The sequence below is a fragment of the Nycticebus coucang genome, chromosome 21, assembly GCF_027406575.1.
Source record: "Nycticebus coucang isolate mNycCou1 chromosome 21, mNycCou1.pri, whole genome shotgun sequence".
NCBI classification, from domain to species: Eukaryota; Metazoa; Chordata; class Mammalia; order Primates; family Lorisidae; genus Nycticebus; species Nycticebus coucang.
The window spans coordinates 52,192,982-52,219,723 of record NC_069800.1 but is presented as its reverse complement, the minus strand read 5'-3'; the positions used below and the strand labels follow the sequence as shown (position 1 = coordinate 52,219,723).

Here is a 26,742-nt window from a genome sequence, read left to right as displayed (position 1 = left end):
CTGGGGTCCGCAGGTGACTTCCGGTCACTGGAACAATCGGCCGGAAACGCCAGCAGATTCCTTGTAGATCTCTCGGTGTCCCGCCCAGCTCAGTGACCCCCCGGCCCCCAGCGAGTGAACGAGATGTCATCCTCGAAGGTCTCAGAAGAGGAGCAGAGCAGGGGCGACCGCGGTGATCCACCCGGCGACCTCCGTAGCGTCCTGGTCACCAGCGTGCTCGACCTCGAGCCGCTAGACGAGGATCTCTTCAGGTAGCCAGCTGCACCCGGTCTGCCACCCCCCCCCCCCCTTTTAGGACAAGAGATTCTGAATCTCGACAGCCGCCGCCCTAGGCCCCTAGCTCCGGGGCTAGGATGACTGTGCGTGGGATGCAAGCTCTTTGAGAGAATTTGTCCCTGACCGAGCTGCCCTCGCTACTTTGTCTTCCGTCTTCTCCGCGCGGGGTCTGCGGAGCCCCACCCCTAGGAGGTCCAGGCGACCTGCGTAAATAAATGGTGGCCTGATAACACTCTTCTCGGTAGCCTGTCCTTAACCTCTCCTGGGGAGCCACCGTAGGGAGGACAGTGATTTGCTCACGGGCACACAACTGATCGGTCTCTTCCTGATCTGGCAGCTCCTTGCATCTTCATTATCCGTTTCTCTTACAATACCCATCCCCAGCACCTTTTGGTGGGTCTGGTAGCTCATTTCTCACCCTGAAGCTTGAGCTAGTTTCCTTCCCAGCATCCTAAGTTCTCCACTGCTATAGAGGTTTGTAACAGCTTTGACCTCCACGGCTTCTACCTTCCTTTCTTCCACTTAGGGAGTTATAAATAACTTCCTAGAGAGCTATTTGCAATGCTTTTTTTGTTTGTTTGTTTGTTTTTTGAGACAGAGCCTCAAGCTTTTGCTCTGGGTAGAGTGCTGTGGCATCCCAGCTCACAGCAACTAACTCCTAGGCTCAAGCGATTCTCCTGCCTCTACCTCCCAAGTAGCTGGGCCTACAGGCGCCCTCCACAATGCCCGGCTATTTTTTGGTTGCAGCCATCATTGTTGTTTGGCCAGCTGGGCTGGATTCGAACCCACCAGCTCAGGTGTGTGTGGCTGGCGCCTTAGCCACTTGAGCCACAGGCGCCTAGCCGTTGCAATGCATTTTTTATGTAAAATGCTAAATGGCTGCCGGTGGGAGGCTGGAGACACAGATCCTTCACAGGGCTCATACACAGGGCAAGCCTTTTCATCTCTGAGGCCAGGCAACAGTTTCCTCATGTATACTAAAGGAGTAAAACTTGATGTCTGGGGGCCCTTCTATCTCTGAGTCTAGTTCTTAGAAGAATTGGGCTGTGTTGGGCGGCGCCTGTGGCTCAGTGAGTAGGGCGCTGGCCCCATATGCCGAGGGTGGCGGGTTCAAACCCAGCCCCGGCCAAACTGCAACCAAAAAATAGCCGGGCGTTGTGGCGGGCGCCTGTAGTCCCAGCTGCTCGGGAGGCTGAGGCAGGAGAATCGCGGAAGCCCAAGAGTTAGAGGTTGCTGTGAGCTGTGTGACGCCACGGCACTCTACCCGAGGGCGGTACAGTGAGACTCTGTCTCTACAAAAAAAAAAAAAAAAAAAAAGAATTGGGCTGTGGATGAGCAGTGTAAATGGGAGGCCTTAATGGAGGCTACCCCACTTCAGCTCTTGGTCCATTGAAGGCCTTACCCTGGTATGACGTGGATGAAACATTGGACTTTTAAGTCAGGAGACCTGGTTACTGCCCACAATGGCAATATTTAAGCTGTGTGACCTTGCTCAAGTCACTGTTTGTCCCTGATCTCTTTGTATAAAATAAGGTTAGCTTGTTATCCTTAACCAGAATCACATATGAGCTTATGAAATCAAGGCTGTGAAATTTTATGCAGAGTGATGTAAGGATATTTGCCTGGAAAAAGGGTCCATGGCTTTCACCATATTCTCAAAAGGATCTCAAACTCCAGTAAGGTTAAGAGATCAGGCACCAAAGCAGTGATTTTCAACTGGTGTGTTGTCAGAGGATCTCAGGGTGCCACGTGAATTTTTAAAGATCATTAATTAAATTATTTTCAAAGCACAGTAAGTATATTCTTTATTTTTACTTTTTTTTGATCAACATAATTTAAGTGTGCCACAGAAGTTTAACTATAGGTTCAAGAGTGCCGTGAGATAGAAAAGGTTGAAAAACTGGCTCGGCACCTGTGGCTCAAGCCGCTAGGGCTCCAGCCACATACACCTGAGCTGGTGGGTTCAAATCCAACCCTTCAGCCCGGGCTGCCAAACAACGACGGCTGCAACTTAAAAAGAGCCGCGCGTTGTGGCAGGTGCCTGTAGTCCCAGCTACTTGAGAGACGGAGGCAGGAGAATTGCTTGAGCCCAGGAGTTTGAGGTTGCTGTGAGCTGTGATGCTACAGCACTCTACCTAGGGTGACAGCTTGAGGCCCTGTCTCAAAAAAAAAAAAAAAAGGTTGAAAAACACTGCACTAGAGGCTCATTGAGGGTAGAATATGGCCCAGCCTCTAAGTCTTTCCTTCTTTACCCCTCTCCCCACAGAGGAAGGCATTACTGGGTGCCCACCAGCAAGCGGCTGTTTGGGGGTCAGATTGTGGGCCAGGCCTTGGTGGCTGCAGCCAAGTCTGTGAGTGAAGACATCCACGTGCACTCCCTGCACTGCTATTTTGTTCGTGCAGGTAAACTCCCCACTTGCTGCCCCCAACCCAGCCATGCTGGCCCAGAAGCCATTTCTAGCCTTGGGGGCTGACTGAGGAGAAAGGGGTAGAGAAGGAGACCCAGAGGGAAGGGAAGCCAAGGGAGGAAGAGCGGCTGAGAGGTGCCTGAGGAGGAACAGGGTCTGGGGCTAAGGTGGAGTCTTGCACCTCAAGCCTGCTGAGACTCATTGGTATTTGTCATCTGGCCCATAATGATGCCAGACTTTGTTACTCAACTGCACCCAATGGGCCTTTTGTTCTTCATTCTTTATAAGGTCAGGTCAGAGGGGTCCTGTAACCTCTGCTAGGGGATTGGAGTTAGGCAGCTTGGGTTAGAAAAGGAAACACTGAGCTCAGTGCCTATAGCAAAGTTGTTATGGCGCCAGCCAGGGGTAGCGGGTTTGAATCTGGCCGGGGCCAGCTTCAACAAAAAATAGCCAGGCGTTGTGGTGGGCGCCTACAGGCTGAGCCAAGAGAATCACTTAAGCCCAAGAGTTTGAGGTTGCTGTGAGCTGTGACTCCACCGCACTCTACCAAGGGTATCATAGTGAGACTCTGTCTCAAAAAAGAAAAAGGAAACACTGGCCTAAGAGTCAAGAAATCTAGGGCTAGGTCCCAGCTTCGCCAAGAACTTGCCCTACACCTTCAGTGATGTTACCTGCCTACCCTGAGGCTTGATTTACTTTATCTGTAAAATGGAGGAGGGGCAGGACCAGGGGCGTTTTGGTGGGATGATCTCTACAGCTGTTTACAGCTCCAATATCAAATAAAGAAAATACTTGTAATTTGAAATCAATGCTCTTTTTAAAAAAGAAAATCAAATCTCATTTGCTTTCTCTTCTTCCCTCTCAACCTTAGGGCAGCTGCCCCCAATTTTAAGATTATCTTCTGCAGGGCGGCGCCTGTGGCTCAGTGAGTAGGGCGCCGGCCCCATATGCCGAGGGTGGCGGGTTCAAACCCGGCCCCGGCCAAACTGCAACAACAACAACAAAAAAAATAGCCGGGCGTTGTGGCGGGCGCCTGTAGTCCCAGCTACTCGGGAGGCTGAGGCAAGAGAATCGCGTAAGCCCAAGAGTTAGAGGTTGCTGTGAGCCGTGTGACGCCACGGCACTCTACCAAGGGCGGTACAGTGAGACTCTGCTCTAAAAAAAAAAAAAAAAAAGATTATCTTCTGCAAAGACCCTCCAGCTGAGAAGAGTTTGTGGGACTTTACACTATGTGATTTGTAGTAAGCAAATATTAGTGGGTGTTTCCCCCTTCATTTTACAAATTTAGAAGTTATCCCTGTAATAGTGAATACAGTTTTCCACACTATCCCATATCCCTCATTCCTCATCCTTTTCTTTCTCCTCCCTCCCTCTCTGTCCTTGCTACAAAGTATTTGAATACTTACTGTGAGCCCAGCCAGGTTGCTTTATTTCTTTATTTTGGTTGTAAGGCTCCAAAAGTGCTAGCCTTTTGATATTGTAATCTTTCTAGACTAGTGAGATACCTGGCTGTTTTGTTTTGTTTTGTAGGGGCATTACTTGATCCCTCTGAATCTCTTTCTTCATCCTGTGATCAAAGAATTCTATGAGTCTTTGCAGATAAAGTATCTAGTGCAAGGCCTGGCATGTTGCTAGTTTTCCATACTTGATAAACTATCATTACCTTTGATAATGAACTTATGGAAATAGTTAAAATTTGCGTGATATGGGCTGGGCATGGTGGCTCACACCCCATAATCCAAGCACTCTGGGAGGCTGAGGCAGGTAGATTGCTTGAACTCAGAAGTTCCAGACCTGCCTAAGCAAGAGCAAGACCCCACCTCTAAAAATAGCCAGGCATTGTGGCCAGCTGTAATGCAAGCTACTCAGGAGGCTGAGGCAAGAGGATTACTTGAGCCCAAGAGTTTGAGGTTGCTGTGAGCTATGACAATGTGAAACTCTCTAAAAAAAAAAAAAAATTTTTTTTTTTTTTTTTTTTTGCATTATACAGAATACAGCCTTATACATTGTCCTGGTTATTCTTCATAAATAAACAGGAGCAGTGGGCATTCCATTCTTACCTAAGGAAAATAGAACATGAAGAGGTTTTGTAACCAGCTCCCATAGTGCTCAGGGAAACAGAGCCATGGTTTGTGTGTCTCAGAGTGCCAGACTCTTTCTTGTTTCTTTGCTTCTAACAACCTTGGAAGATAATTCCAAATTATGGGAGAGCTGCCGGGTACCATCTCAGGTTCTAGGGGAAATCTCTTTCTTGGAAATTCTCCATCCAGGAGCAGTGTGAAATAAGCCAGGCCCAAGCTACCATTTCAAAATTAATCATCAATGAGTTATATCCCTGTGTGGCTGCTGCTCCTTTTTTTTTTTTTTTTTTTTTTTTGATAGAGACAAGGTCTCACTCTGTCACCCAGGCTGGAGTCTGGAGTCCAGTGACGTGATCATAGCTTACTGCAACCTTGAACTCCTGGCCTCAAGGTATCCTAACTTGGCCTCTTCAAAGTGCTGGAATTACAGGCATAAGCCACCACGTCCAGCCCCTCCCTACTCCTTGAAAGTCTGAAAAATAGTTTAAAATAATTGGCAGCTATTATAGGACTATTAAAAGTCAAAGGATAGGCAATGCCTGTAGCTCAGTGCTTAAGGCTCCAGCCACATACACCGAGGTTGGTGGGTTTGAATCCAGCCTGGGCCTGCTAAAACAACGACAATTGCAACAAAAAACCAGGTGCTGTGGCAGGTGCCTGTAGTCCCAGCTACTTGGGAAGCTGAGGCAAGAGAATTGCTTAAGCCAAGACTTTGAGGTTGCTATGAGTTGTGATGCCATGGCACTCTACCAAGGGTGACATAGTGACACTCTGTCTCAAAAAAAAGAAAAAAAAAAGTCAAAGGATAGCAGGCTAGTATTAATGGGATTTGGGTGAAATTATTGTGTCAAAACGCTCCACTAAGGATGCAGTTCTATACAATTTTTTTTTTTTTTGAAATAGGGTCTTTCTCTGTGGCACTGGGTAGAGTGCTATGGCGTCATCACGGCTTATCTCAACTTCAAACTCTTGGGCTCAAGTAATCCTCCTGCCCCTGCCTCCCGAGTAGTTGGAACTATAAACGCATGCCACCACACCTGCAAATATTTTCTATTTTTGGTAGAGATGAGCTGGAATTTTATACAAAATTTAGTTTTGCACCAGATAAGGTAGTTCACACCTATAATCCTAGCACTGTGCGAGGTCGAAGCCGGTGGATTACTTGAACTCAGGAGTTCAAGACCAGCCTGGGTAAGAGCAAGACCCTACTAAATACACATAGAAAAAACTAGCAGGGCACCTGTAGCCCAGCTATAGGGGAGGCTGAGGCAAGGGAATCACTTGAGCCCAAGAGTTTGAGGTTGCTGTGAACTATGATGATGTCATGGCACTCAATCCTAGGGCGACAGAGTGAGGCTCTGTCTAAAAATGCCACCCACCCCCAACCCAAAATATAGTTTTGAGCTTCCTGGCAGCAAGGCAAAAAAGGAAACTCTTCTATAATCAGTTTGTGATTGACTCTCTGTGGGATACATCAACTATTATAAAAGATAGATGGGGGTGGGGGTGTTGGTTCTTGGCCATTTATCATATTAGTCCTTTTTCTAAAAGTCCAGGAGAGAATGTTAATCAGTTGGGTTTTTGTTTTGTTTTTAGTTTTTTTCTATAGAGGTGAAAGCATGCAGCATAGCCAGGCCCGGTGGCTCACCCCTATAATCCCAGCACTCTGGGAGGCAGAGGAGGGAGGATTGCTTGAGCTCAAGATCAGCCTGAACAAGAGCAAGACCCCATCTCTACTAAAAAAAACAGAAAAATTACCCAGGTGTTATAGAGAGTGCCTGTAGTTCCAGCTACTCCGGAGGCTAAGGCAAGAGGATCACTTGAACCCAGGAGTTTGAGGTGGCTGTGAGCTGTGTTGACACCACGACACTCTACTCAGGGCAACAGAGTGAGACTCTGTTTCAAAAAAAAAAAAGTAATACAGAGATGATCTAACTTAGTATAAATTTAGAGATTAAAGAATCCAGAGCTGGAGTCAGCAAATATTCCATAAAGGGCCAGATAGAAAATATTTTAGGTTTTGCCAGTAAAAGCAACTATTGATGATATAGAAAGTACATAAAAAATGAGTACAGAGATTACAAAAAATTTTAAGCATTAGCTTCCTCATCTACACAATTGGGATAAGACCCCCGCCCCCTACATAGTTATTGTGAGGCCAACATGAGAAAATATACCCTGATCCGATGTTGTCTGGCACCTACCACTTACCCCATAACCTTTAGCTCCTTCAGTAAGCTTCAGGGCCTACCTTCTCTGTTCCAGTAAAAATTTCCAACAATAGGCGGCGCCCGTAGCTCAGTGGGTAGGGCGCCGGCCACATACACCAAGACTGGCAGATTCAAACCTGGCCTGGGCCTGCTAAACAACAATGACAAAAAAATAACTGGGGCTTGGTGCCCATAACACAGTGGTTACGGTGCCAGCCACATACACCGAGGCTGGCGGATTCAAACCTGGCTGGGGCCAGCGAAAACAACAATGACAACTGCAACAAAAAATAGCTGGGCATTGTGGTGGGCGCCTGTAGTCCTGGCTACTTGGGAGGCTGAGGCAAAAGAATTGCTTAAGCCCAAGAGTTTGAGGTTGCCGAGAGTTGTGACGTCATGGCACTCTAGTAAGGGCGACATAGTCTCTGTCTCAAAAAAAAAAAAAAAAAAAAAAAATTCCAACAACAGATTGGGAACTCGGGTACAGTGCCTGGATATATGGCATGCTCCCTGAGTATAGGACACAGTTACAACTCTGACTTTAACCTTACATGTGTAAGTTATATAACCTAATGGTTTGTGTCATGTTAATCTGAAATTTTAATTTAATTAATTTATTTATTTTTGTGAGACAGATCTCACTTTGTCGCCCTGCCCTGGGTATCTGGATTCTTGGTAAGCCGTCCCAAAGGCTATTGGCCTTGGTGAGCTCCCATTCTGATAAAAGTGCTTCCTGTGGCAATGCCTGATAACAGCTCAGCAACCCAGCTGGCTTCAGAAAGTGATGTTTGCTGGTGTTGAGAGAGTCTTGGTGCCTGGTTGGCTCTCCATTTGGATATGGGTGGAGGAGGCAAAATTTATCCAGACCTCCTTTAATCTGAAAGTTGAAAATCGTCCCCAAGGCCAGGCACTGTGGCTCATGCTATAATCCTAGCACTCTGGGAGGCCGAGGCAGGTGGATTGCTTGAGCTCATGAATTTGAGACCAGCCTGAGCAAAAGCGAGACCCCCCGTCTCTACTAAAAATAAAAAAACTGAGCCAAGAGTATCACTTGAACCCAAGTTGGAGGTTGCTGTGAGCTGTGATGCCACGGCACTCTACCCAGGGCAACAACTTGAGACTGTCTCCCCAACCCCCCCCCAAAAAAAACAGAAAAGAAAATCATCCCCAAGATGTCTCACAGCCCAAATACCGTGGTTTCCCAAGGCCAGCCTGATCCAAGACAAAGTGAGAGCTTCGGGGACACCTACGAGCTGAAGCCAGCTGGGTTGCTCAGCTGTCTGTAATCAGGCATTGCCACAAAAAGCACTTTTATCAGAATGGGAGCTCACCAAGGCCAATAGCCTTTGGGACAGCTTACCAAGAATCCAGATACCGAGGGTAACAAAGGGAGACTGTCTCACACACACAAAAGTTCCTCCCTCACCTGTTTGTTGATGGCCAATAGCTCTTATCCCAGGCCAATGCCTTTCACTCTGCTTTAGAGCACAGATACCAGAAGGCGAAGGACCAAGTGGCTTCCAATTACATCAGGGATGAAGTAACTGTCAGGCTTTCCCAAGAGAGAATGAATATGTAAACAGACAATGGCCAGACTATACATAAGTGTGGAACCCTGATCCAAAGTCAGCAGCAGGCAGCACAGGAAGCCAGCCAGCTATCTACAAGTCAGACTTGTCGGAAGGCAGACCACTATCTCCAGCAACCAGTTCAGGAAGCCAATTACTCCCTGTAAGCACAAGTCCCAAACAGCTGGGTTTGATTAATAACTGACAGCTTCCTTAATTTTTGCCCCTGTTTCCAGCTTAGGGTCAACTAGAGAAAGCCAAATATGTAACTCTAACCAATTATAAATATATAGGATTTCCCATTTCTGTTTAACCCACCTGCAGCTTCCGCGGGCCAACAATCTCCAATAGGGCCTGAAGCCTTCTTTTTTTCTCCCCACTGTAGAGCTTTCCCACTCCGATGCCTGCTTTTGCATCTCTGTCCAAAGCAAATGGCCAAGTATGGTGGCTCACTCCTGTAATCCCAGGACTTATGGGAGGCTGAGGCAGAAGGATTGCTTGAGACCAGGAGTTCAAGACCAGCCTGGGAAACATAATGAGACTCCCCCATCTCTAATAAAAATAAAACTTAAAAACTAGCAGGGCAGTCTTGGCACCTATAGCTCAGTGGCTGGGGTGCCAGCCACATACACTGGAGCTGGCGGGTTCGAATCCAGTCTGGGCCTGCCAAACAACAATGACAACTGCAACCAAAAAATAGCCGGGCGTTGTGGTGGGTGCCTGTAGTTTCAGTTACTTGGGAGGCTGAGGCAAGAAAATCGCTTAAACCCAAGAGTTTGAGGTTGCTGTGAGCTGTGACACCATGGCATTCTATCCAGGGTGACATAGTGAGACTTTATCTCAAAAAATAAACAAACAAACAAAAAAAAAACTAGCAGGGCATTATCATGCATGCCTGTAATATTCTCAATTTGGGGGGTTAGGAGGATCACTTGATCCCAGGAATTCAAGGCTGCAGTGAGCTATGATAGCAACCACTGTACTCTAGACTGGGTGAAGAGCGAGATTATTTCTACAACAAACAAACAGAAAAAAAAAAAACAACAACAAATGACCCCCTGCTATAGCAACACAACTCTGAATAAATCTATTTGTTCTCAAAAGGAAAAAAAAAAAGACAACAAAGAAAATAGGTGGCAGGCTATATGTGCTGACGCCGGATCTAGAGTAATGTTTGGGGACTCATGACAAGATCTCAAGCACAGATGTAGCAAGACAAAAGCTTGCTAAATATATACATATAATTTTTTTTTGTAGAGACAGAGTCCCACTCTATCACCCTCTGTAGAGTGCCATGGCGTCACACAGCTCACAGTTCATAGCAACCTCCAACTCCTGGGCCTAGGTGATTCTCTTGCCTCAGCCTCCAGAGTAGCTGGGACTACAGGCGCCCACCACAACACCCGGCTATTTTTTTGTTGCAGTTTGGCTGGAGCTGGGTTTGAACCCACCACCCTCGGTATATGGGGCTGGCACCCTACTCACTGAACCACAGGCGCCAACCATAAACATTTTCTTTAACAGACACTTATAGAACACTTACCATGTGCATATTATTTTAAACACTTTGCAATATGAACCCATTTCTCATTACAATTTTTTTTTTTTTTGAGACAGAGCTCACTATGTCACCTTCAGTAGAGTCCTGTAGTGCCACAGCTTACAGCAACCTCAAACTCTTGGGCTTAAGCGATTCTCTTGCCTCAGCCTCTCCAGTACTGGGACTACATGTGCCTGCCACAACACCCGGCTATTTTTTGTTGTTGTTGCAGTTGTCATTGTTGTTAAGCAGCCCCGCCCAGGCTCGAACCCACCAGCCTCCGTGTATGTGACCAGCGCCCTACCCACTGAGCTACAGGCGCTGCCCTCTCATTACAATTCATTCTCTTCCCCCCTACTTCCCATTTCACAGAACTCATTAACATCTTGTTCAGTGTAAGCACTACAATGATCCCCCTTTACAAATGAGCACACTGCTCAGAGAAGTTAAGTGACTCCCAGGGTCATAAAGCTGGTCAATAGAACACTGGGACTTGGATACAGGGACTGTGGCAGTGACCCTGCTGTTCTGTTCTATCAGAGAGAAGCTCCACCTGCTCTGGGAGCAGCCTGAGAACAGGGCCTGGTGTTCTTTTTTTTTTTTTTTGTAGAGACAGAGTCTCACTTTATGGCCCTCGGTAGAGTGCCGTGGCCTCACACAGCTAACAGCAACCTCCAACTCCTGGGCTTAAGCGATTCTCTTGCCTCAGCCTCCTGAGTAGCTGGGACTACTGGCGCCCACCACAATGCCCGGCTATTTTTTGGTTGCAGTTTGGCTGAGGCCGGGTCTTTTTTTTTTTTTTTTTTTTTTTGTGGTTTTTGGCCAGGGCTGGGTTTGAACCCGCCACCTCAGGCATATGGGACCGGCGCCCTACTCCTTGAGCCACGGGCACCGCCCCCGAGGCCGGGTTTGAACCCGCCACCCTCGGTATATGGGGCCGGCGCCCTACCGACTGAGCCATAGGCGCCGCCCATGGGCCTGGGTTCTTTCTGTATCCTCAGGATCTGGGGCTCAGTGAGCCTCCAACAGTAGCTACTGAGCAGAAATGGAATGGAGCACTGTGCAGGTACTGTGATGATGTCAGGGCCCATGGGGTTCACTCAGGCTCACCATGTCCCTATGCCCACTGTAGGGGACCCGAAGGTGCCAGTGCTATACCAGGTGGAGCGGACACGAACAGGGTCAAGCTTCTCAGTGCGCTCTGTGAAGGCTGTGCAACATGGCAAGCCCATCTTCATATGCCAGGCCTCCTTCCAGCACACTCAGCCCAGCCCCGTGCAGCACCAGTTCTCCATGCCCACTGTGCCACCACCAGAAGAGCTGCTTGACTACGAGGTCTTCATTGAACAGTATTTAAGGTGAGAACCTGGAGGCTCCAGGGAAGTTTTCCAAACTATGGTTGTGGCCAGGCTCTGTGGCTCACACCTGTAATCCTAGCACTCTGGGAGGCCAAAGCAGGAAGATTGCTTGAGTTTAGGCGTTCAAGAACAGCCTGAGCAAGAGTAAGACCCCTGTCTCTACTAAAAATAGAAAAATTAGCTAAGTGTAGTGATGGGCGCCTATAGTCCCAGCTACTTGGAAGGCTGAGGCAGGAGGACTGCTTGAGTTCAGGAGTTTGAGGTTGCTGTGAGCTAGACTAATGCACTCTAGACTGGGTCAACAGAGTGAGACTTTGCAAAACAAACAAAAACAAAACTAAACTGTGGTTGCTGTTTGTGGATCATAGGATCCTTGAGTGGATCTATCTCCCCAGCCCCCAGAAGGATCCTCTCTCCTCCTTCAGGCCCATGATCCAGCAGTTTAGGAGTTAACGTGTGGCAGGGGATGAGTGTCCAGCAGTCTGCAGAGATATAGTCCATGTTTGATGGGTCACTGACTCAGTGCATGTTAAATATTTTGAATATCTAGTAAATAAAATATATTTATTTGGATCACAGCTAATAACATTTGAAAAATGCTGGTTCAAGGGAAAGGGCTCTGGGGTTCAGACACATGGATTCTGGCCAGGGCTGGGTCTCTATCAGTGCTCACCTGTTGTGTGACTTTGCCTAACTCCCCAGCCTCTTGTGGCCCTAGCTTCTTCATCTAAAAAATGTGAATGGTGATTTCTGCCCTCATTCCCAGATGCTGTATCTTGTGGGGAGGCAGCAGGGTATGATGGGATAGATGTGGGTTTGGGAGTCTGAAAGGCCTGGGTTCAAATCTAAACTCTGTCCTTCCCAGCTGTGTGAGTTTGGGTAAATTGCTTTCCCACTCTGAGCCCATACCCTATTATAAAATGGTGCTAATCATAATTCCTACCTCATAATGCTGCTGTGATGATTGAGATAAAAGACATAAGGCACTTAGTAGATGGTCAGTAAATTGTAGTTTTATCACTGTTAACCAAGAGAAAAAAGCATGGGGCCTGGTTTGTGGTTGCAACTTAATAAATGATTGCTGAAATGAAAGGAAGATATTGTTAGAGGACCCTGAATTTAAAGCTGGGCTATTCAATAAGGTAATCAATAGCCATGTATTAATTTGCATTAAGTTGAATTAACAATTCTGTTCCTCAGTTGCATTAGCCACATTTGCTACCACAGTGGACATTCATTATCACAGAAGGTTCTGTTGGACAGCACTGGAGGATAGGGGTGAACAAGGCAGTACCTGTGAAAAGCATTGTGGGTGGTTGTTACTGTTTCGAAAGGGGCTTCCTGGAAATGGGTTCCTTCCCTGGGAAGATACAATGTTCCCTACTACTTGGGACTATGTAACTCAGTCCAAGTCAGGCAACCTATTTCTTGAATGTTTAGAATAATGAAATAGTTAAGAGTACAAACTGTGGGCTTGGCGCCCATAGCACAGTGGTTACAGTGTCAGTCACATACACCGAGGGTGGTGGGTTCAAATCCGACCCAGGCCAGCTAAACAACAATGACAATGGCAACAAAAAATAGCCGGGCACAGTGGTGGGCACCTGTAGTCCCAGCTACTTGTGAGGCTGAGGCAAGAGAATCACTTGAGCCCAGGAGTTTGAGGTTGCTGTGAGCTGTGATGCCACGGCACTCTGAGGGCGATACAGTGAGACTGTCTCAACAACAACAAAAAAGAGTACAAACTGTGGAGCCAGATTGCCTGAATCCAAATCCTGCCTTCTCCAATTTCTGAGCAATCTACTTGGATCCGCTGTGCTTATTTCACTTACCAAACGGGGTTGGTAACAGTACCTACCTCACAGGGTTGTTGGGAGGAGTGTTACTGTATGCGCAATGCTTAGAATAGCGCATATGACAGGGCATGTCTTTTTTTGGTTGCAGCTGTCATTGTTGTTTGGCAGGCCCAGGCTGGATTCGAACCCGCCAGCTCAGGTTCGAGCTGGCGCCTTCGCCACTTGAGCCACAGGCATCAAGCCGACAGGGCATGTCTTATCACTATGATGTGTTGCTTGTGTGTGCATCAACTTGCTTTCTCCACAGTGTTTGTTCTGAGGTAGGTAACCATTATCTACATTTTACAGATAGGAAAATAAACTCAGAGAGATTCTAAAGTAGCACAAGGCCATGTGGCCCATTTGTGGCAAAGAAGGGATTCAGACGCTATACTGTCCTGCTTGCTGCAAAGGATGGGAGCTTTGGGGATAAACCATTCCTGTGGAAGAATGGGGGGGGGGGCAGAAGAGGCAGTGCAGATGAGGGTGCCCCTTCTCCCTGGGAATTCCCATGCTCTCTTTTTTCCTTCCAGGGACCATCATCTCCAAGAGAAGTACCCACTGTTGTTGAGCCGAAATGCTGCCCGGGAGGTACCCATTGAGATCAAGCCAGTAAAGATACCCACTTTGAGCCAGCTGCAGAGAATGGAGCCTAAACAGATGTTCTGGGTGCGAGCCCGGGGCCATATTGGTAAGAGGACTCCATGGACTAGAGGAAAACACTCTCTAGGGGTCTAGGCCTGCCCCTCATTAGCCATGTAGCCTTGGGCACATTACTTTCCCTCTCTGTGCCTATTTCCTTATGTGCTTGATGGGCAAGTTGGGCCCTCTCAGCCCTTTGCATGGGGGAGAATGGGGAGGTGACTATAATCCCAACGTGGGACCTTTCTGGGGAAAGCAAAGTACCTCTCTGAGGTCCTTATCCAGGTCCACTGCTAACCTTAAGGTGACTTTGTGCAAACTGGAAGAAGATACCCCTTTCAGGGTCCAGTGTGGGAGACTTGGGGGTGAGGACTGAAATTTATCCCTTATCCCTCCCACCTCCCTCATCCCATCACTTCCAGCCAGATGTCCTGTGCAATAACTGATCTGCACATCCACGCGTGGGAGTCTCTTTCTCCTTCACCTCCCTGCAGGTCCTGAGCTGGAAAGCCCAGGAGCCCAGGGCTGATGGGGGCCGGGACCTGTTGCAGGGGAGGGAGACATCAAGATGCACTGCTGTGTGGCCGCCTATATCTCAGACTATGCCTTCCTGGGCACTGCATTGTTGCCCTACTGGTGGCAGTATAAGGCTCACTTCATGGTCTCGCTAGACCACTCTATGTGGTTCCACGCCCCCTTCCGAGCTGACCACTGGATGCTTTATGAATGCACAAGCCCCTGGGCTGGTAAGTGTGGGATAAGGACGCTGACCTTGGCGGGGTGGGGTTGGGAGGTAGAGGGGTAGTGGCATGGGGCTCGCTTTCTTCGGTAATGCTGCCTCCCCCAGCCTCCTGTGGGGCACTGCATAGGTCACTTCCTCTCCTGCCCGCCAGGCTCTGGCATTCTCATCTTCAAAATGATAGGGTGAGACTTGAGCTGGGACACCTGCTCAGCTCTAAATCTCTAAAACATGCTAGGAACATAATTCACTTTATCTCAGAGACCACGTTCTAGTCCCAGAACCATTTCAGATTCTCTGGATGAACTTAGGTAAATCCTATTTCCCATCTGAGGCTCAGTTTCCCCATCAAAGAGGGTTACATTAGAGCAGTAGTATCCAAACTGGTAGGCTATCAGACTGCCACTTGGGGGAGCTTTTTCAAAGTAGATTCTGATTCTACCCGCAGATTCCAACTCAGGTCTTGGATGAGTTGTTAAACAGCTCTCTAAATGATTCTGCTAAGTTGGCTGGGGGTCAGGGCACTCAGTGGTCTCTAAGGGCCTCAATATTTAGACACTCCTTATAGGGGATAGAGAGAAACCCCAGCTGACTCATTAATGTCTCATGTCTAGCTCCAGAACTCTAGCTTCCTTTCCAAGGAAGTATATTTCAAATGAAGAAAAATCTGGCTTTATAAAACAGGGACAAAACTTGAGAATTCTTAATACTCAGAAAAGGGGTACTTTCAAGTACTAATGGCATCACAATAAAAGATTAAACAGTCCTAAAGTTAGGATACTTAGGTTGAGGGTTAGTCTGATCCTGGGGCCAAGTTCCTGAGCCTCTCTGGACTACAATGCCATTGTCTGGAAAGTGGGACAACAAATGCCTGCTTCATCTGGCTCTGTGAGAACCAAGTGAGCTCTGCTATATGTAGGGAGCTCAGCAATTCATTATAAATGTTAGACTCAAGCCCAAACAGAGCAAGGGAAAAAGAATCTCCAGAAGGGGAGGGAGGAGAGGCCAGACCTGAGGCCCCAGGTCCTCTCCCTGGGGCCCTTCTTCCCCTTGGTGGTGGCAGTGGTGTTATTTTCTAATGAATTACCACTTGGAGGGCTTGGCTTCATTTATTGTAAAGGGAACACAAGTGGCCAGAGGTATGGCAGATCCTGGCCAAGCTATGGAAGGAGACTATTCTCAGAGTTCCTCCCTCTGATCTTTTTGAGGAAGCCAGCATCTACATGAAAGTGCTTTTTAACTGTCAAGTGGCTTCCCATGGGAGGAGTCACCCAACAACTATCTGTAACACAGGCTCAGAAAGTGTCGCTTAGAGATTTGGAGCACTGGGTGTGCCCTTGTGTGGAACAGCCCTCCCCTGGCCAAACTCTCTTCAAGAAGCATGTTGGTCTGTGCTGAAGCAGAGAGAAGATCATTCTCACCCATCCCCTCACCCACAGGTGGCTCTCGGGGGCTGGTCCATGGGCGGCTGTGGCGTCAGGACGGAGTCCTGGCTGTGTCCTGTGCCCAGGAAGGTGTGATCCGAGTAAAGCCCCGGGTCTTAGAAAGCAAATTATAACCAGAGGCACCATGTGACCTGGAGCTTCAAGTACCTTACTTCTACCACCACTTGTAAGGCAGAAGGACAGTCCTCTGGCTCTCAAATCCAATAAAGAGACTGATACCACTGGAGTGGCTGGCCTTAATTCCCCTGGGCTGGAACAGCAGCCCTCCTTTCATTCCTCAACTCCAGGACTCCATGGGCAGAGTCCTTGGCCCCTCAGCCAGGCTGCCTCACTGGCTTGTAGGCCCATGGACAAGGTAACACTGACCCTAACTGTTTATCAGCTGGAGAAACTGTGTCAGACTTCTCCCCTGTATCACCCCAGGGCAACCCCAGCCATAGTTTATCCTGAGCATAGCTCAACAGAAGTTAGTCTCCTTAATCTGCTGCACATTCTCTTTGTGAAACTTCTAGGGGCTCCCAGCACCCTCTACAGCAGCAGTTCTTTACCCACAGTCGTGGTCCACAGGAACTATATTAAAGGGCCACTGCCTTACCGCCTACCAGCTGCTCTCTATGTCCTAACAGGGCCTTCCCCCCCATCCTGGAGCAGCCCTTCCCCCCTATAGTGGCCATAAATTGAGGCAAGGGTTAATCCAGCACCTCCTTGATGAGCAATTCTTTGAGACTAGGGGGTGGGGTAGGGGTAAGGCCTGCCTCCTGCAGGGCCTGAAGTCGGGCCTCTGTTTGGCGTTTGTCCAGACCCAGACGCCAAGAGAGCCGGACATGGGCCTCCAGAAAGGGTGCCAGCAGAGGGTGGAGGCGTTTGTCCCCCAGCAGCTGCAGGGCCCTCTCACAGCATGCCCGGGCCTCCATGGGGTCTTCCAGCTCCTGGTGGCACACAGCCAGCCCAGCCAGGGTCAGTAGGGGACGGTCTGGGCCAGAGGGGGTGCCCAGCTGGGCCTGCAGCTGCCAGGCATTGGCCCAGAGCGCCAGAGCCTCACGATAGAGGCCAGTACAGGTGAGGCTCTGTGCCCGCCGTAGCTCTGGTAGCACGAAGAAGTCCTGTAGGTCTGAGGCATGGCGCAGCTCAGGTACCGCATGTAGGTGGCCCAAATACTGCTCAAAGGCCCGGCTACGGCGGGCAATGGTCTCTGCAGTAAAATTCCGGCGCAGGCGCTTACGTGGGAAGGAGATGGCAGCCATAGTGCCCCGGAACTGCCGCTGCAGGTTACGGTGCAAACGTTCAAAGTCCGAGTAGCGGCGAGAGATGTGGGCTGGCTGGTGATCTGGCAGCCCCGGGCCCATCACGGCGAGGGTGTAGAGCTGCCGGGAGGGTGGGTGTCAGGGCAGGTGCAAGGTATCCACAAGTCCCTTCCCTCCCCACCCTTCACACTCCCAATTCTGCTCCCCCACCTATTCCCCTTGTCCCTGGGACTGGCCCCAGGATGGTAGGAGCTGCTAGGGAGCCCAGTTCCCTCTTACCTGAGGCTTGTCTGAAATGACCCAGGCCCAAGGCAGCACAGGGAAAGAAAGACAAGAGATGAGCTTCAGTGCCTGGCTGCTGCCGTTTTACCCCTCTGGGACGCTCCCGTCCTATAGGGCAGTCAGTTCTTTTGACAGCCCCTCTGGAAAACCAGGCGATCTCCAGGCCTCTGAGCCAATGTTGAGGACCAACTTGGAGTTGTGTTTCACTCTGGACAACTGGCCCCCACATCCCTGGCCAGACTCTGCCAAAGTATACCCAGAGGACACATCTTCAGATAGTCCCAATTGTGATAACTGAGAGAAGTATAATGAACTAGGACTCAGGCTGTAATCCCAGGTCACTGCTCCCTCCCTCAGGAAAGGCAGTCCCACTCTGGGTCCACTTCTGTCCTGTTTAATCAAGAATGGGACCTGCACAAGTGCTGGCACCTGAGTTTTTTAGGTGGCACATTCTAGAGTAACACTCCATCAGAGAAAGGAGGTGATTCCTCCTTCATTCAGGTTTTTTATAATTATTATTATTATTATTGAATCATAGCTGTGTACATTAATGCGAATCATTCAGGTTCTTTAATCTGACTACAAATTGAGAAGCTCTCAGTTTGGTTTTTGTAAAGCACTTCTCTTAACACTTCATCTCTATTTTTTTTAAAAAGAGCCAGAAAGCGAATCTCAGGTCAGGGCCTTTTTCAGGCAACAGAAACTAGGCAGGATTTAACAACATTGTTTCATTTTCATTGCTTTTATTTTTATGGCTAGCTTCTCTTTTATGGCAAGTGAGACTTTGCACATAGAATTGGGTTTTAAACTGATTTAAGAAAAAAGATAGGTTCATTTAAAGAAAAATGTTAAGCAAAGAATGGTACAAGTAGCCTTTTTAGGGCAAGAATCATGAAGGCGGTACTGGAATGACCCATGTTTGGGAAACACTGAACAAGGTGACTACTAAACCCCCCACCTTCACCACCCCAGGTCTGAGAACCTAAAAGTGGATTAATCGATAATAACACTGAGCCAGCAGGTTTAAAAGGGCAGTTAGCAAGCATTAGAAGTTAAAAACAGACTAACACTGAACCCAGATTCTTCTCTCAAACTTGTCCTGTGGAACTGACAGTATCTCAGCCACCCTTAGTCAGGTTTGTCCACTCTGTACTTGAAGATTCACTAGGTACACTGATGTTAAACTTCAAAAGAAATCTATTTTATTCTCATTCAACTCTGCATTCCCAAAACATACTGCTTGTAAAATTTTATTTATTTATTCATTTTGGAACAGTTATTAACATTCTAGGAAACCAGTTTTCTGCAGGACACATTTCAGGAAACCAATTTTCTTTGACTAACCATTTTTTTTTTTTTTTGGGGGGGGGAGACAGAGTCTCACTATGTCGCCCTTGGTAGAGTGCCGTGGCGTCACAGCTCAAAGCAACCTTAAACTCTTGGGCTTAAGTGATTCTCTTGCCTCAGCCTTCCAAGTAGCTGGGACTACAGGCACCCCCCACAATGCCCAGCTATTTCTTTCTTTCTTTCTTTCTTTCTTTTTTTTTTGTAGTTGTCGTTGTTTAGCAAGCCTGAGCCAGGTTCAAACCTGCCAGGCCTGGTGCATGTAGCCAGGACCCTAACCACTGAGCTCTGTTTTTTTTTTTTTGTAGAGACAGAGTCTCACTTTATGGCCCTCGGTAGAGTGCCATGGCATCACACAGCTCACAGCAACCTCCAACTCCTGGGCTTAAGTGATTCTCTTGCCTCAGCCTCCCAAGTAGCTGGGACTACAGGCACCCGCCACAACACCCAGCTATTTTTTGGTTGCAGTTCAGCCGAGGCCAGGTTTGAACCTGCCACCCTCGGTATATGGGGCCGGCACCTTACCGACTGAGCCACAGGCGCCGCCCTGAGCTCTGTTATTTACTGTTCTATAAATAACCTCTTATGTTCATCTAGCTTTTTTTTTTATTGTTAATTTTTTGGAGCCCTCCCACCCCCCATTTTATATCCATTATTTCATCTGATCCTTGTAATGTCCAACCAACATGGGTAATAATGATAGTTCCATTAACTGAGCACTTACTTTGTGCCTCATGCTGTACCATGCGCTTTTACATCTATGCTTTCATTTAATCCTCACGGCAGCACTGCAAGGAAGCAGGCTCAAAGAGAAAGGACTCACACATTGCCCTAAGTTGCAGCTGGTAAATGGCCTAGGTGGGATTCAATCCAGGCCAATCTGATTCCAAAGCCTGTGCTCTTCACTTCTAAAAGATATATGAAGACTTAGGGTTTCCATTGTACAGAGAAGATGACTTGGTTCTCCAGACATGGGCCAGGGCAAACTTGGCCATCCTGCTCTGTCTTGTCATTCTTTTCCCATCTGGGTACCCAAAGTCACCTCATTCCCCCCTGCCTCTGAGCTGCTCCTTGGTGACTGATCGTTAGTGTCCCCTTCCTGTGTATGACCCCTTGTCCACCTAGAGCTCTGGGACATTTGCACTTAAACCTCAATTGTCAGAGTTAAACCCTGCTGGAACTGGAGCAGTCACCCCATGGGTGTGGCCCTCATTTACTAACAACAACAGAGAGATGCAGAGGCCCAGATGTGGGGCAGGACTCCAGGCCCCCTTCCTGCTGAGTCAGAGGTAGAGGAGGGTGGAGAAGAGGAGAAGAGTGTAAGGCGGAGAGCTGCCATTGTCAGGAGCAGCCAGCTCAGCTGTGTTTCAAGACTGGCTGAAGGCAGGACCTGACATGGTCCTTTTTCTCCATGTCAGTCTCTCTTCTCCACAGCAAGATCCTCTACACTGCTCTCCACTCCAACCCCTTCTAATCCCCAAAGTCTTCTAGACCCTTAGGACAAAATTATTCTGTACAGGATGGTCCTTGAGAATTGATTCACCTGGGTTACAAGGAGGCCACAGGCGTTTTCAATCCAAAGTTAAATAACATAGCTACCGTTTTATTGAGCACCACCTAATGCCAGGCACAATGCTAAGGACTTTTTGTGCACTGTCTCACTTAACTCCTGCTGTAATCTTCTGCACTATCCCCACTACTCAGATGACACAAGGGTCATCAAGGTTACACATCTCACACAAAGTCAACAACCGGTGGGATGTGAATCAAGGTTGGTCTGGATCCAAAGCCCATTTCCTTCACCACTACCCATGTAACTTTTGTCTCACATCTGACCCAGATAATATCCTTCCCTCTGTATCTTGTATCTTGCTACAGTTTGCAAAAACGCTGTGGGCGGGATCAGGAAGAACATACTCCAGTTCTTTTAGTCTCAAAATCAGGATAAAGGGGCAGCGCCCATAGTTCAGTGGTAAAGTGCCCGCCACATACAGCGAGGTTGGCACGTTTGAACCTGGCCCAGGCCAGCTAAAACAACAATGACAAATGCAACAACAAAAAAATAGCCAGGTGTTGTGGTGGGCACCTGTAGTCCCAGCTACTTGGGAGGCTGAGGCAAGAGTTTGAGGTTTGCTGTGAGCTGTGATGCCACGGCACTCTACTGAGGGTGACATAATGAGACTCTGTCTCAAAAACAAACAAACAAAAACAGAATAAAGACAGTGGCTTATGCATGTATCTAGCACTTGGGGAGGCTGGGGACTGCTTAAGGTCAGGAGTTTGAGAGCAGCCTGAGCAACAGTGAGACACCATTTCTACTAAAAAATTGGAAAAATCAGCCTGGTGTAGTGACAAGAGATATAAGGCAGGTCCTTAATTTCCACTTTACTCAGTGTCAAGAAAACTAAGCCATTTGCCTGAGGACTTGCTCAAGTTACCTCTTCTTTCTGGCCTCAATTTCTCCCTCTATGAAATGAGACAGCCATTTATAACTACTCAGTCAGATCCCTCAGGAAGTCTTCCCTACTCTCTTAGCTATACCTCTAGCCCAGGAGTTCCTGGACTTTCACTCACCACGTACTTGGAGGGTGGGTCCTTGACAACGTTGGCGCTGGTCACTTCGAAGAGCAGCCTCTGGGGTACCAGGGTGTTCCGGGACTTCTTCCAGAAATCCTGCAGCTGCCGGGCCAGGAGCTGACTGCCCCGCTGCCCATCAGATGGGGGGCTCCGTTCTGCACAAGCACATGACCAGTCATATCTACAGGCCTAGGGCACCAGGGTCAACATAAACCATGTGTCATGACCTCACTCATCCTTCCAATGTAAGATAGGATTATCCCCATTTTACAGAAATGGAAACCAAGGGCCAGAGAGGGCCCAAGAGCTAAACACCATACCTGGAAGATAGGGGCTAATTAATATCACCATCCCCAAACTTTGCCAGCACATCATAATCATTAGTGTCCCAGGCCCTGTACCTTTAATGCCAGCAATAACTCTGAGTTAGGAGTGATTTCTCCCATTTGACATAAGGGAAAACTTGGCTTAGAGACCTGTTGTGACTCTCTCAAGGTCACAGAGCCCAGAGGTGGCTGAGGACGCTTTAAGAAGTGTGGGAGTTTCAGGTAGATCCACTCAGGGCGCCCAAGATGTTCTCGCGAAGAAGCGGGATGGAGGCCTAATCGAGCCCCAGGGTTCCCGCCTCTGTCCTCCCGCACTCGCCTGCGTCTTCTCCAGACGCCTCGTCCCCGGGAGGCAGCAGGTCGGGGCCAGCCTCCTCTTCGTCCTCTTCCTCGTCCTCGTCGTCCTCGTCGTCCTCGGCGCTGGTGAAGCTGAGGGTGCCGCTGAGGCGGGAGGACAGGCCCTCGGCGTCGTCATCCTCCAGCTCTGAGCTCTCTGGGAACTGCTCGGCCTCGGGACCGACTGCCGCCTCCCCGGGGCCGTCGCCGGCCAATGCGTGCCGCAGCCGGTGCAAGAGCCGCGAGGCCATGGCACCCTGGGGGGAGCGCTGAAGCTGGGTCCTGGGCTGGGGAAGAGGAGATCCCAGCTCCCAGCTAGAGGTGGAGGGGCGGGGCCAGGGGAGAGGGGGAGGGGTGCGGCTGAGGCCACGCCCCTGCCTGCTAGAGGTCCCGCCAGCTGGAGACTAAGCTCACGTCGCTGTCCCTCCACCCACACACAGTTTAGGGCCGCATTCTTCCCAGGAGGGGTTTGGGACACTCCCCACGTCTCTTTCACACCCCCTCCGCGCTCTACCTGCTGTGTCCCGCGGTGCATTCAGGGGCACGCTTCTACCCTGGGGTTCCAGTGCAACCTCCCCGCGGCTCACCAAGGACGGACGGTTTCTGCCCGGCTCCGCCAGGCCCTGGCAGCTGGGAGCATCGCTCAGGCCTCTTCCTGCCGCCGCCCCGCCTCCTGCCCCGCCCGCTCTCCGGGCCGCCCGAGAATCCCGAGAATCCCGGGCCCTTCGCAGCAGGAGGGACTCGGTAAATCCTGGCTCTGCCAAAAGGAGGCCCAGGCCTCCTGCGGAATTATCCACAATCCCGCCCAGGCGCGTACGCTCCTTGACTCCTCCCAGCCCTCCCGAAAACCCAAGTCAGCCCAATCTATTTCCTTAATTTCCACGCAGCGCTCAATTTTACAAAGTGGTAATGTGACATTAGTGAGCCCATTTCTTTCTTCTTTCTTTTTTTTTTTTTTGAGACAGAGCCTCAAGCTGTCGCCCTGGGTAGAGTGCTGTGGCATCACAGCTCACAGCAACCTCCAACTCCTGGGCTCAAGCGATTCTACTGTCTCCGCCTCCCAAGTAGCTGGGACTACAGGCGCTCGCCACAACGCCCGACTATTTTTTGGTTGCAGCCTTCATTGTTGTCTGTCGGGCCCCCGGGCTGGATTCGAACCCACCACCTCAGGTGTATGTAACTGGCGCCTTAGCTGCTCGAGCCACAGGCGCCGAGCCAGTGAGCCCATTTCTTCGGTAAAAAGAGGAAAAAAAAAAATGAGGCGAAGAGAAGAAGCGTGATTGGTCTGAAATCTGACCTCGCTGAGCCTAGGTTCACTCATTAGTAAAACAGGAATTATAATACTAATTTTTCCACTCTTATAAGAACCCTAGTTCAGTCCAGGCGCGGTGGCTCGTACCTTGAGGCCAAGGCAGGGGGGATTGCTTGAGCTCAGGAATTTGAGACCAGCCCGGGCAAAAGGGACCCCATTTCCACTAATAATAGGAAGAACTAGCCAGGAGTGGTGGAGGTAGGAGAATCCCCTGTATGCAGGAGTTTGAGGTTGCAGTGAGCTACGATGACCCCACTGCATTCTAGTCAAGGGGACACAGCCAGATTCTATCTCAAACAACAAAACCCAAACACCTCTCTGTCTGGTACAGAGCAGGGAATGTTGAAATGATCAGTTACATGATGATTATTGTTTCTACAGTGTTCATAGGCTTGTGCAATCTCATTTGAATCTTAACACATGGGAAGTATGAGAATGGGGAAACTGAGACTCAGAGGCTGAGTTACTTTGCCAAAGTCACACAGCTTGCCAGAGGTTTCTGAGTATGGAGTCCCGGTGCCCTGAGTTCTGCACACTGCTCTTTCCCTACCCAGCAGGCCTGGTAATTTCAGTAGCTCTCCATTTTATCTTTTATCCTCAGAGCAGCAATAGGTCAAAAAGAATTTATTGTGGTTTCCTGTCAGAGGCCTGGCTATTAGTCCTTAGCAGGGCAGATTTTGATAGTTGTATGATAAAAACAAAATCAAAGTCCAGGCTCTGTGGCTCGTGCCTGTAATCCTAGCACTCTGGGAGGCCAAGGCAGGAGGATCTCTTGAAGTCAGGAGTTTGAGACCAGCCTGAGCAAGAGCAAGACCCATCTGTACTAAAAATAGAAAAATTAGCCAGGCATTGTGGTGGGCTCCTGTACTTCCAGCTATTTGGGAGGCTGAGGAAGGAGATTTGAGGGTGCCGTGAGCTAGGTTGAGGCCATGGCACTCTAATGTGGCAACAGAGGGAGACTCTATCAAAAAGGAAAACAAAGGCTGGGCATGGTGGCTCACATCTTAATCCTAGCACTCTGGGAGACCAAGGTGGGTGGATTGCCTGAGTTCATGAATTTGAGACCACCCTGAGCCAGAGACCTCATCTCTAAAAATAGCCCAGCTTTGTGGCAGGTACCTGTAGTCTCAGCAACTTGGGAGGTTGAGGCAAGAGAATGACTTAAGCCCAAGAGTTTGAGGTTGCTGGGTGGCGCCTGTGGCTCAGTTGGTAAGGCACCGGCCCCATATACCAAGGGTGGCGGGTTCAAACCCAGCCCTGGCCAAACTGCAACCAAAAAATAGCCGGGCGTTGTGGTGGGCGCCTATAGTCCCAGCTACTCGGGAGGCTGAGGCAAGAGAATTGCTTAAGCCCAGGAGTTGGAGGTTGCTGTGAGCTGTGTGAGGCCACAGCACTCTACCAAGGGCCATAAAGTAAGACTCTGTCTCTACGGAAAAAAAAAAAAAAAAGAGTTTGAGGTTGCTGTGAGTTGTGACGCCACAGCACTCTACCAAGGGTGACAAAGTGAGATTCTGTTTAAAAAAAAAAAAGGGAGAGGGGCGGTGCCTGTGGCTCAAAGGGGTAGGGCACTGGCCCCATATGCCAGAGGTAGCCGGTTCAAACCCAGCCCAGGCCAAAAAAGAAAAAAAAAACTGCAAAAAACAAAACAAACAAACAAAAAGAAAGGGCAAAACAAAAGCAAACAAAATCAAAATCTCTCTGATGGTAGCTCCTGCCCTTTTTGAGTGGCACAGGAGAGAGGGGCAGGAAGGGGTATGGGGGACATACCTTTGAATGAACAGAAGGCATTTCTACTCCTAGCCCTCCATGTGAGCAGAAGGGCTAGGCCCTCAAGGGTCCATCATGTCCTTCGTCCTGCTATAGGTATTTTACATATTGTCACATCTCACCCTCACAACATCCTGGGGAAGAGACTATTAAACTGGGCAATAACAGGCCATTTTCAAGATTAATAAACTGAGGCAAACTGACTTCCTCAAGATCTGCATCTGGGAAATAGGGGAGCTGGGATTTAAGCTCAAATTTGTACAATTCCAAAGCACTAGTTACTCTTTTTTTTTTTTTTTTTTTGAGACAGAGTCTCACTTGGTCACCCTCAGTAGAGTGCGATGGCGTCTTAGCTTACAGCAACCTCAAACTCTTGGGTTCAAGTGATCTTCTTGCCTCAAGCCTCCCAAGTAGCTGGGACTACAGGTGCCTGGCACAACACCTAGCTATTTTTTTTTTTTTTTTTTTGTAGAGACAGAGTCTCACTTTATGGCCCTCGATAGAGTGCCGTGGCCTCACACAGCTCACAGCAACCTCCAACTCCTGGGCTTAAGCGATTCTCTTGCCTCAGCCTCCCGAGTAGCTGGGACTACAGGCGCCCGCCACAACACCCGGCTATTTTTTGGTTGCAGTTTGGCCGAGGCTGGGTTTGAACCCACCACCCTCTGTATATGGGGCCGGCGCCTTACTGACTGAGCCACAGGTGCCGCCCAACACCTAGCTATTTTTGTTGTTGTTGTTTGGCAGGCCTGGGTAGGGTTTGAACCCGCTAGCCCTGGTGCATGTGGCCCGCGCCCTAGCCATTGAGGTACAGGCACCAAGCTGTTTGGTTTTTTTTTTGCAGTTTTTGGCCAGGGCTGGGTTTGAACACCCCACCTCCAGTATATGGGGATGGTGCCCTACTCCTTTGACCCACAAGTGCTGCCTCTTGCCCTGCTGTTTTTTTAGAGATGAGGTCTTGCTCTGGCTTAGGCTGGTCCTGAACCTGTGAGCTCAGGCAATCCACAGCCTCAGCCTCCCAAGTGCTGGGATTACAGGCGTAAGCCACTGTGCCTGGCCACTAATTAATCTTTACTGGACTTATAGGCAGGGTGTTGGGGCAAAAAAGACACCATTTGGAAAAAAACCCCACCATTCATTTGTTCAATATTCATTCATTCACCAATCACTGGCTGGATTTAACTTGTCCTTTGGTATATGCCTTGCAAATCTGGATACAAGTCTTCATAAAACCATGGATTGGAGGGTCAGAAATCTGATCACTTTCATTTTGCAGATAGATATCTGAGGCTTAGTGAGGGGAAGGGACTTAGGCTGGGTCACACAAATAAGGTCAGATCCCTTGATGTCTTGTAATCGTCACCACCCTTAAACTCCATATAGATATTTCCCTATGACCTACCTGAAAGATGGTTATCTGTCTCCTGCTTGTATATACTCAGTGACAGGGAG

The 26,742-nt window shown here is 49.0% G+C and overlaps 2 protein-coding genes across 7 annotated transcripts; one reads left to right on the top strand and one right to left on the bottom strand.

The window, feature by feature from the left end:
- The first annotated feature begins 33 nt into the window (after window positions 1-33).
- On the top strand, window positions 34-16,323 carry ACOT8 (acyl-CoA thioesterase 8). The gene is made up of 6 exons (XM_053573992.1): window positions 34-251; window positions 2,543-2,679; window positions 11,216-11,441; window positions 13,810-13,967; window positions 14,470-14,664; window positions 16,097-16,323. The coding sequence occupies exons 1-6, from the start codon at window positions 124-126 to the stop codon at window positions 16,213-16,215; spliced, it is 963 nt and encodes a 320-aa protein (XP_053429967.1). The 5' UTR covers window positions 34-123; the 3' UTR covers window positions 16,216-16,323.
- Window positions 15,748-22,977, bottom strand: SNX21 (sorting nexin family member 21). 6 transcript variants are annotated; one of them, XM_053573986.1, is made up of 5 exons: window positions 22,726-22,977; window positions 22,195-22,468; window positions 21,547-21,704; window positions 17,626-17,636; window positions 16,998-17,466 (listed from the first exon to the last, which is right to left on the bottom strand). In XM_053573986.1, the coding sequence occupies exons 1-5, from the start codon at window positions 22,744-22,746 to the stop codon at window positions 17,448-17,450; spliced, it is 483 nt and encodes a 160-aa protein (XP_053429961.1). In that variant the 5' UTR covers window positions 22,747-22,977; the 3' UTR covers window positions 16,998-17,447. The 6 variants fall into 6 exon arrangements, with proteins under 6 accessions (XP_053429957.1, XP_053429958.1, XP_053429960.1 ...); XM_053573982.1 differs by lacking the exon at window positions 17,626-17,636 and having other exon boundaries at window positions 15,748-17,466; window positions 22,195-22,498; window positions 22,726-22,971; XM_053573983.1 differs by lacking the exon at window positions 17,626-17,636 and having other exon boundaries at window positions 15,748-17,466; window positions 22,726-22,971.
- Between the last annotated feature and the right edge of the window lie 3,765 nt (window positions 22,978-26,742).

Bases quoted from the DNA above. Each gene is read 5' to 3' on its own strand.
- SNX21 (XM_053573982.1), bottom strand. From the start codon at position 22,746: ATGCACCGCGGGACACAGCAG. The intron at 22,499-22,725 runs GTAGAGCGCGGA...CCTCTTCCCCAG, and splicing joins TGCACCGCGGGACACAGCAG to CCCAGGACCCAGCTTCAGCG. The intron at 21,705-22,194 runs GCGAGTGCGGGA...GTGCTTGTGCAG, and splicing joins GGCGTCTGGAGAAGACGCAG to AACGGAGCCCCCCATCTGAT.
- ACOT8 (XM_053573992.1), top strand. From the start codon at position 124: ATGTCATCCTCGAAGGTCTCAGAAGAGGAGCAGAGCAGGGGCGACCGC. The intron at 252-2,542 runs GTAGCCAGCTGC...CTCTCCCCACAG, and splicing joins CTAGACGAGGATCTCTTCAG to AGGAAGGCATTACTGGGTGC. The intron at 13,968-14,469 runs GTAAGAGGACTC...GACCTGTTGCAG, and splicing joins GCGAGCCCGGGGCCATATTG to GGGAGGGAGACATCAAGATG.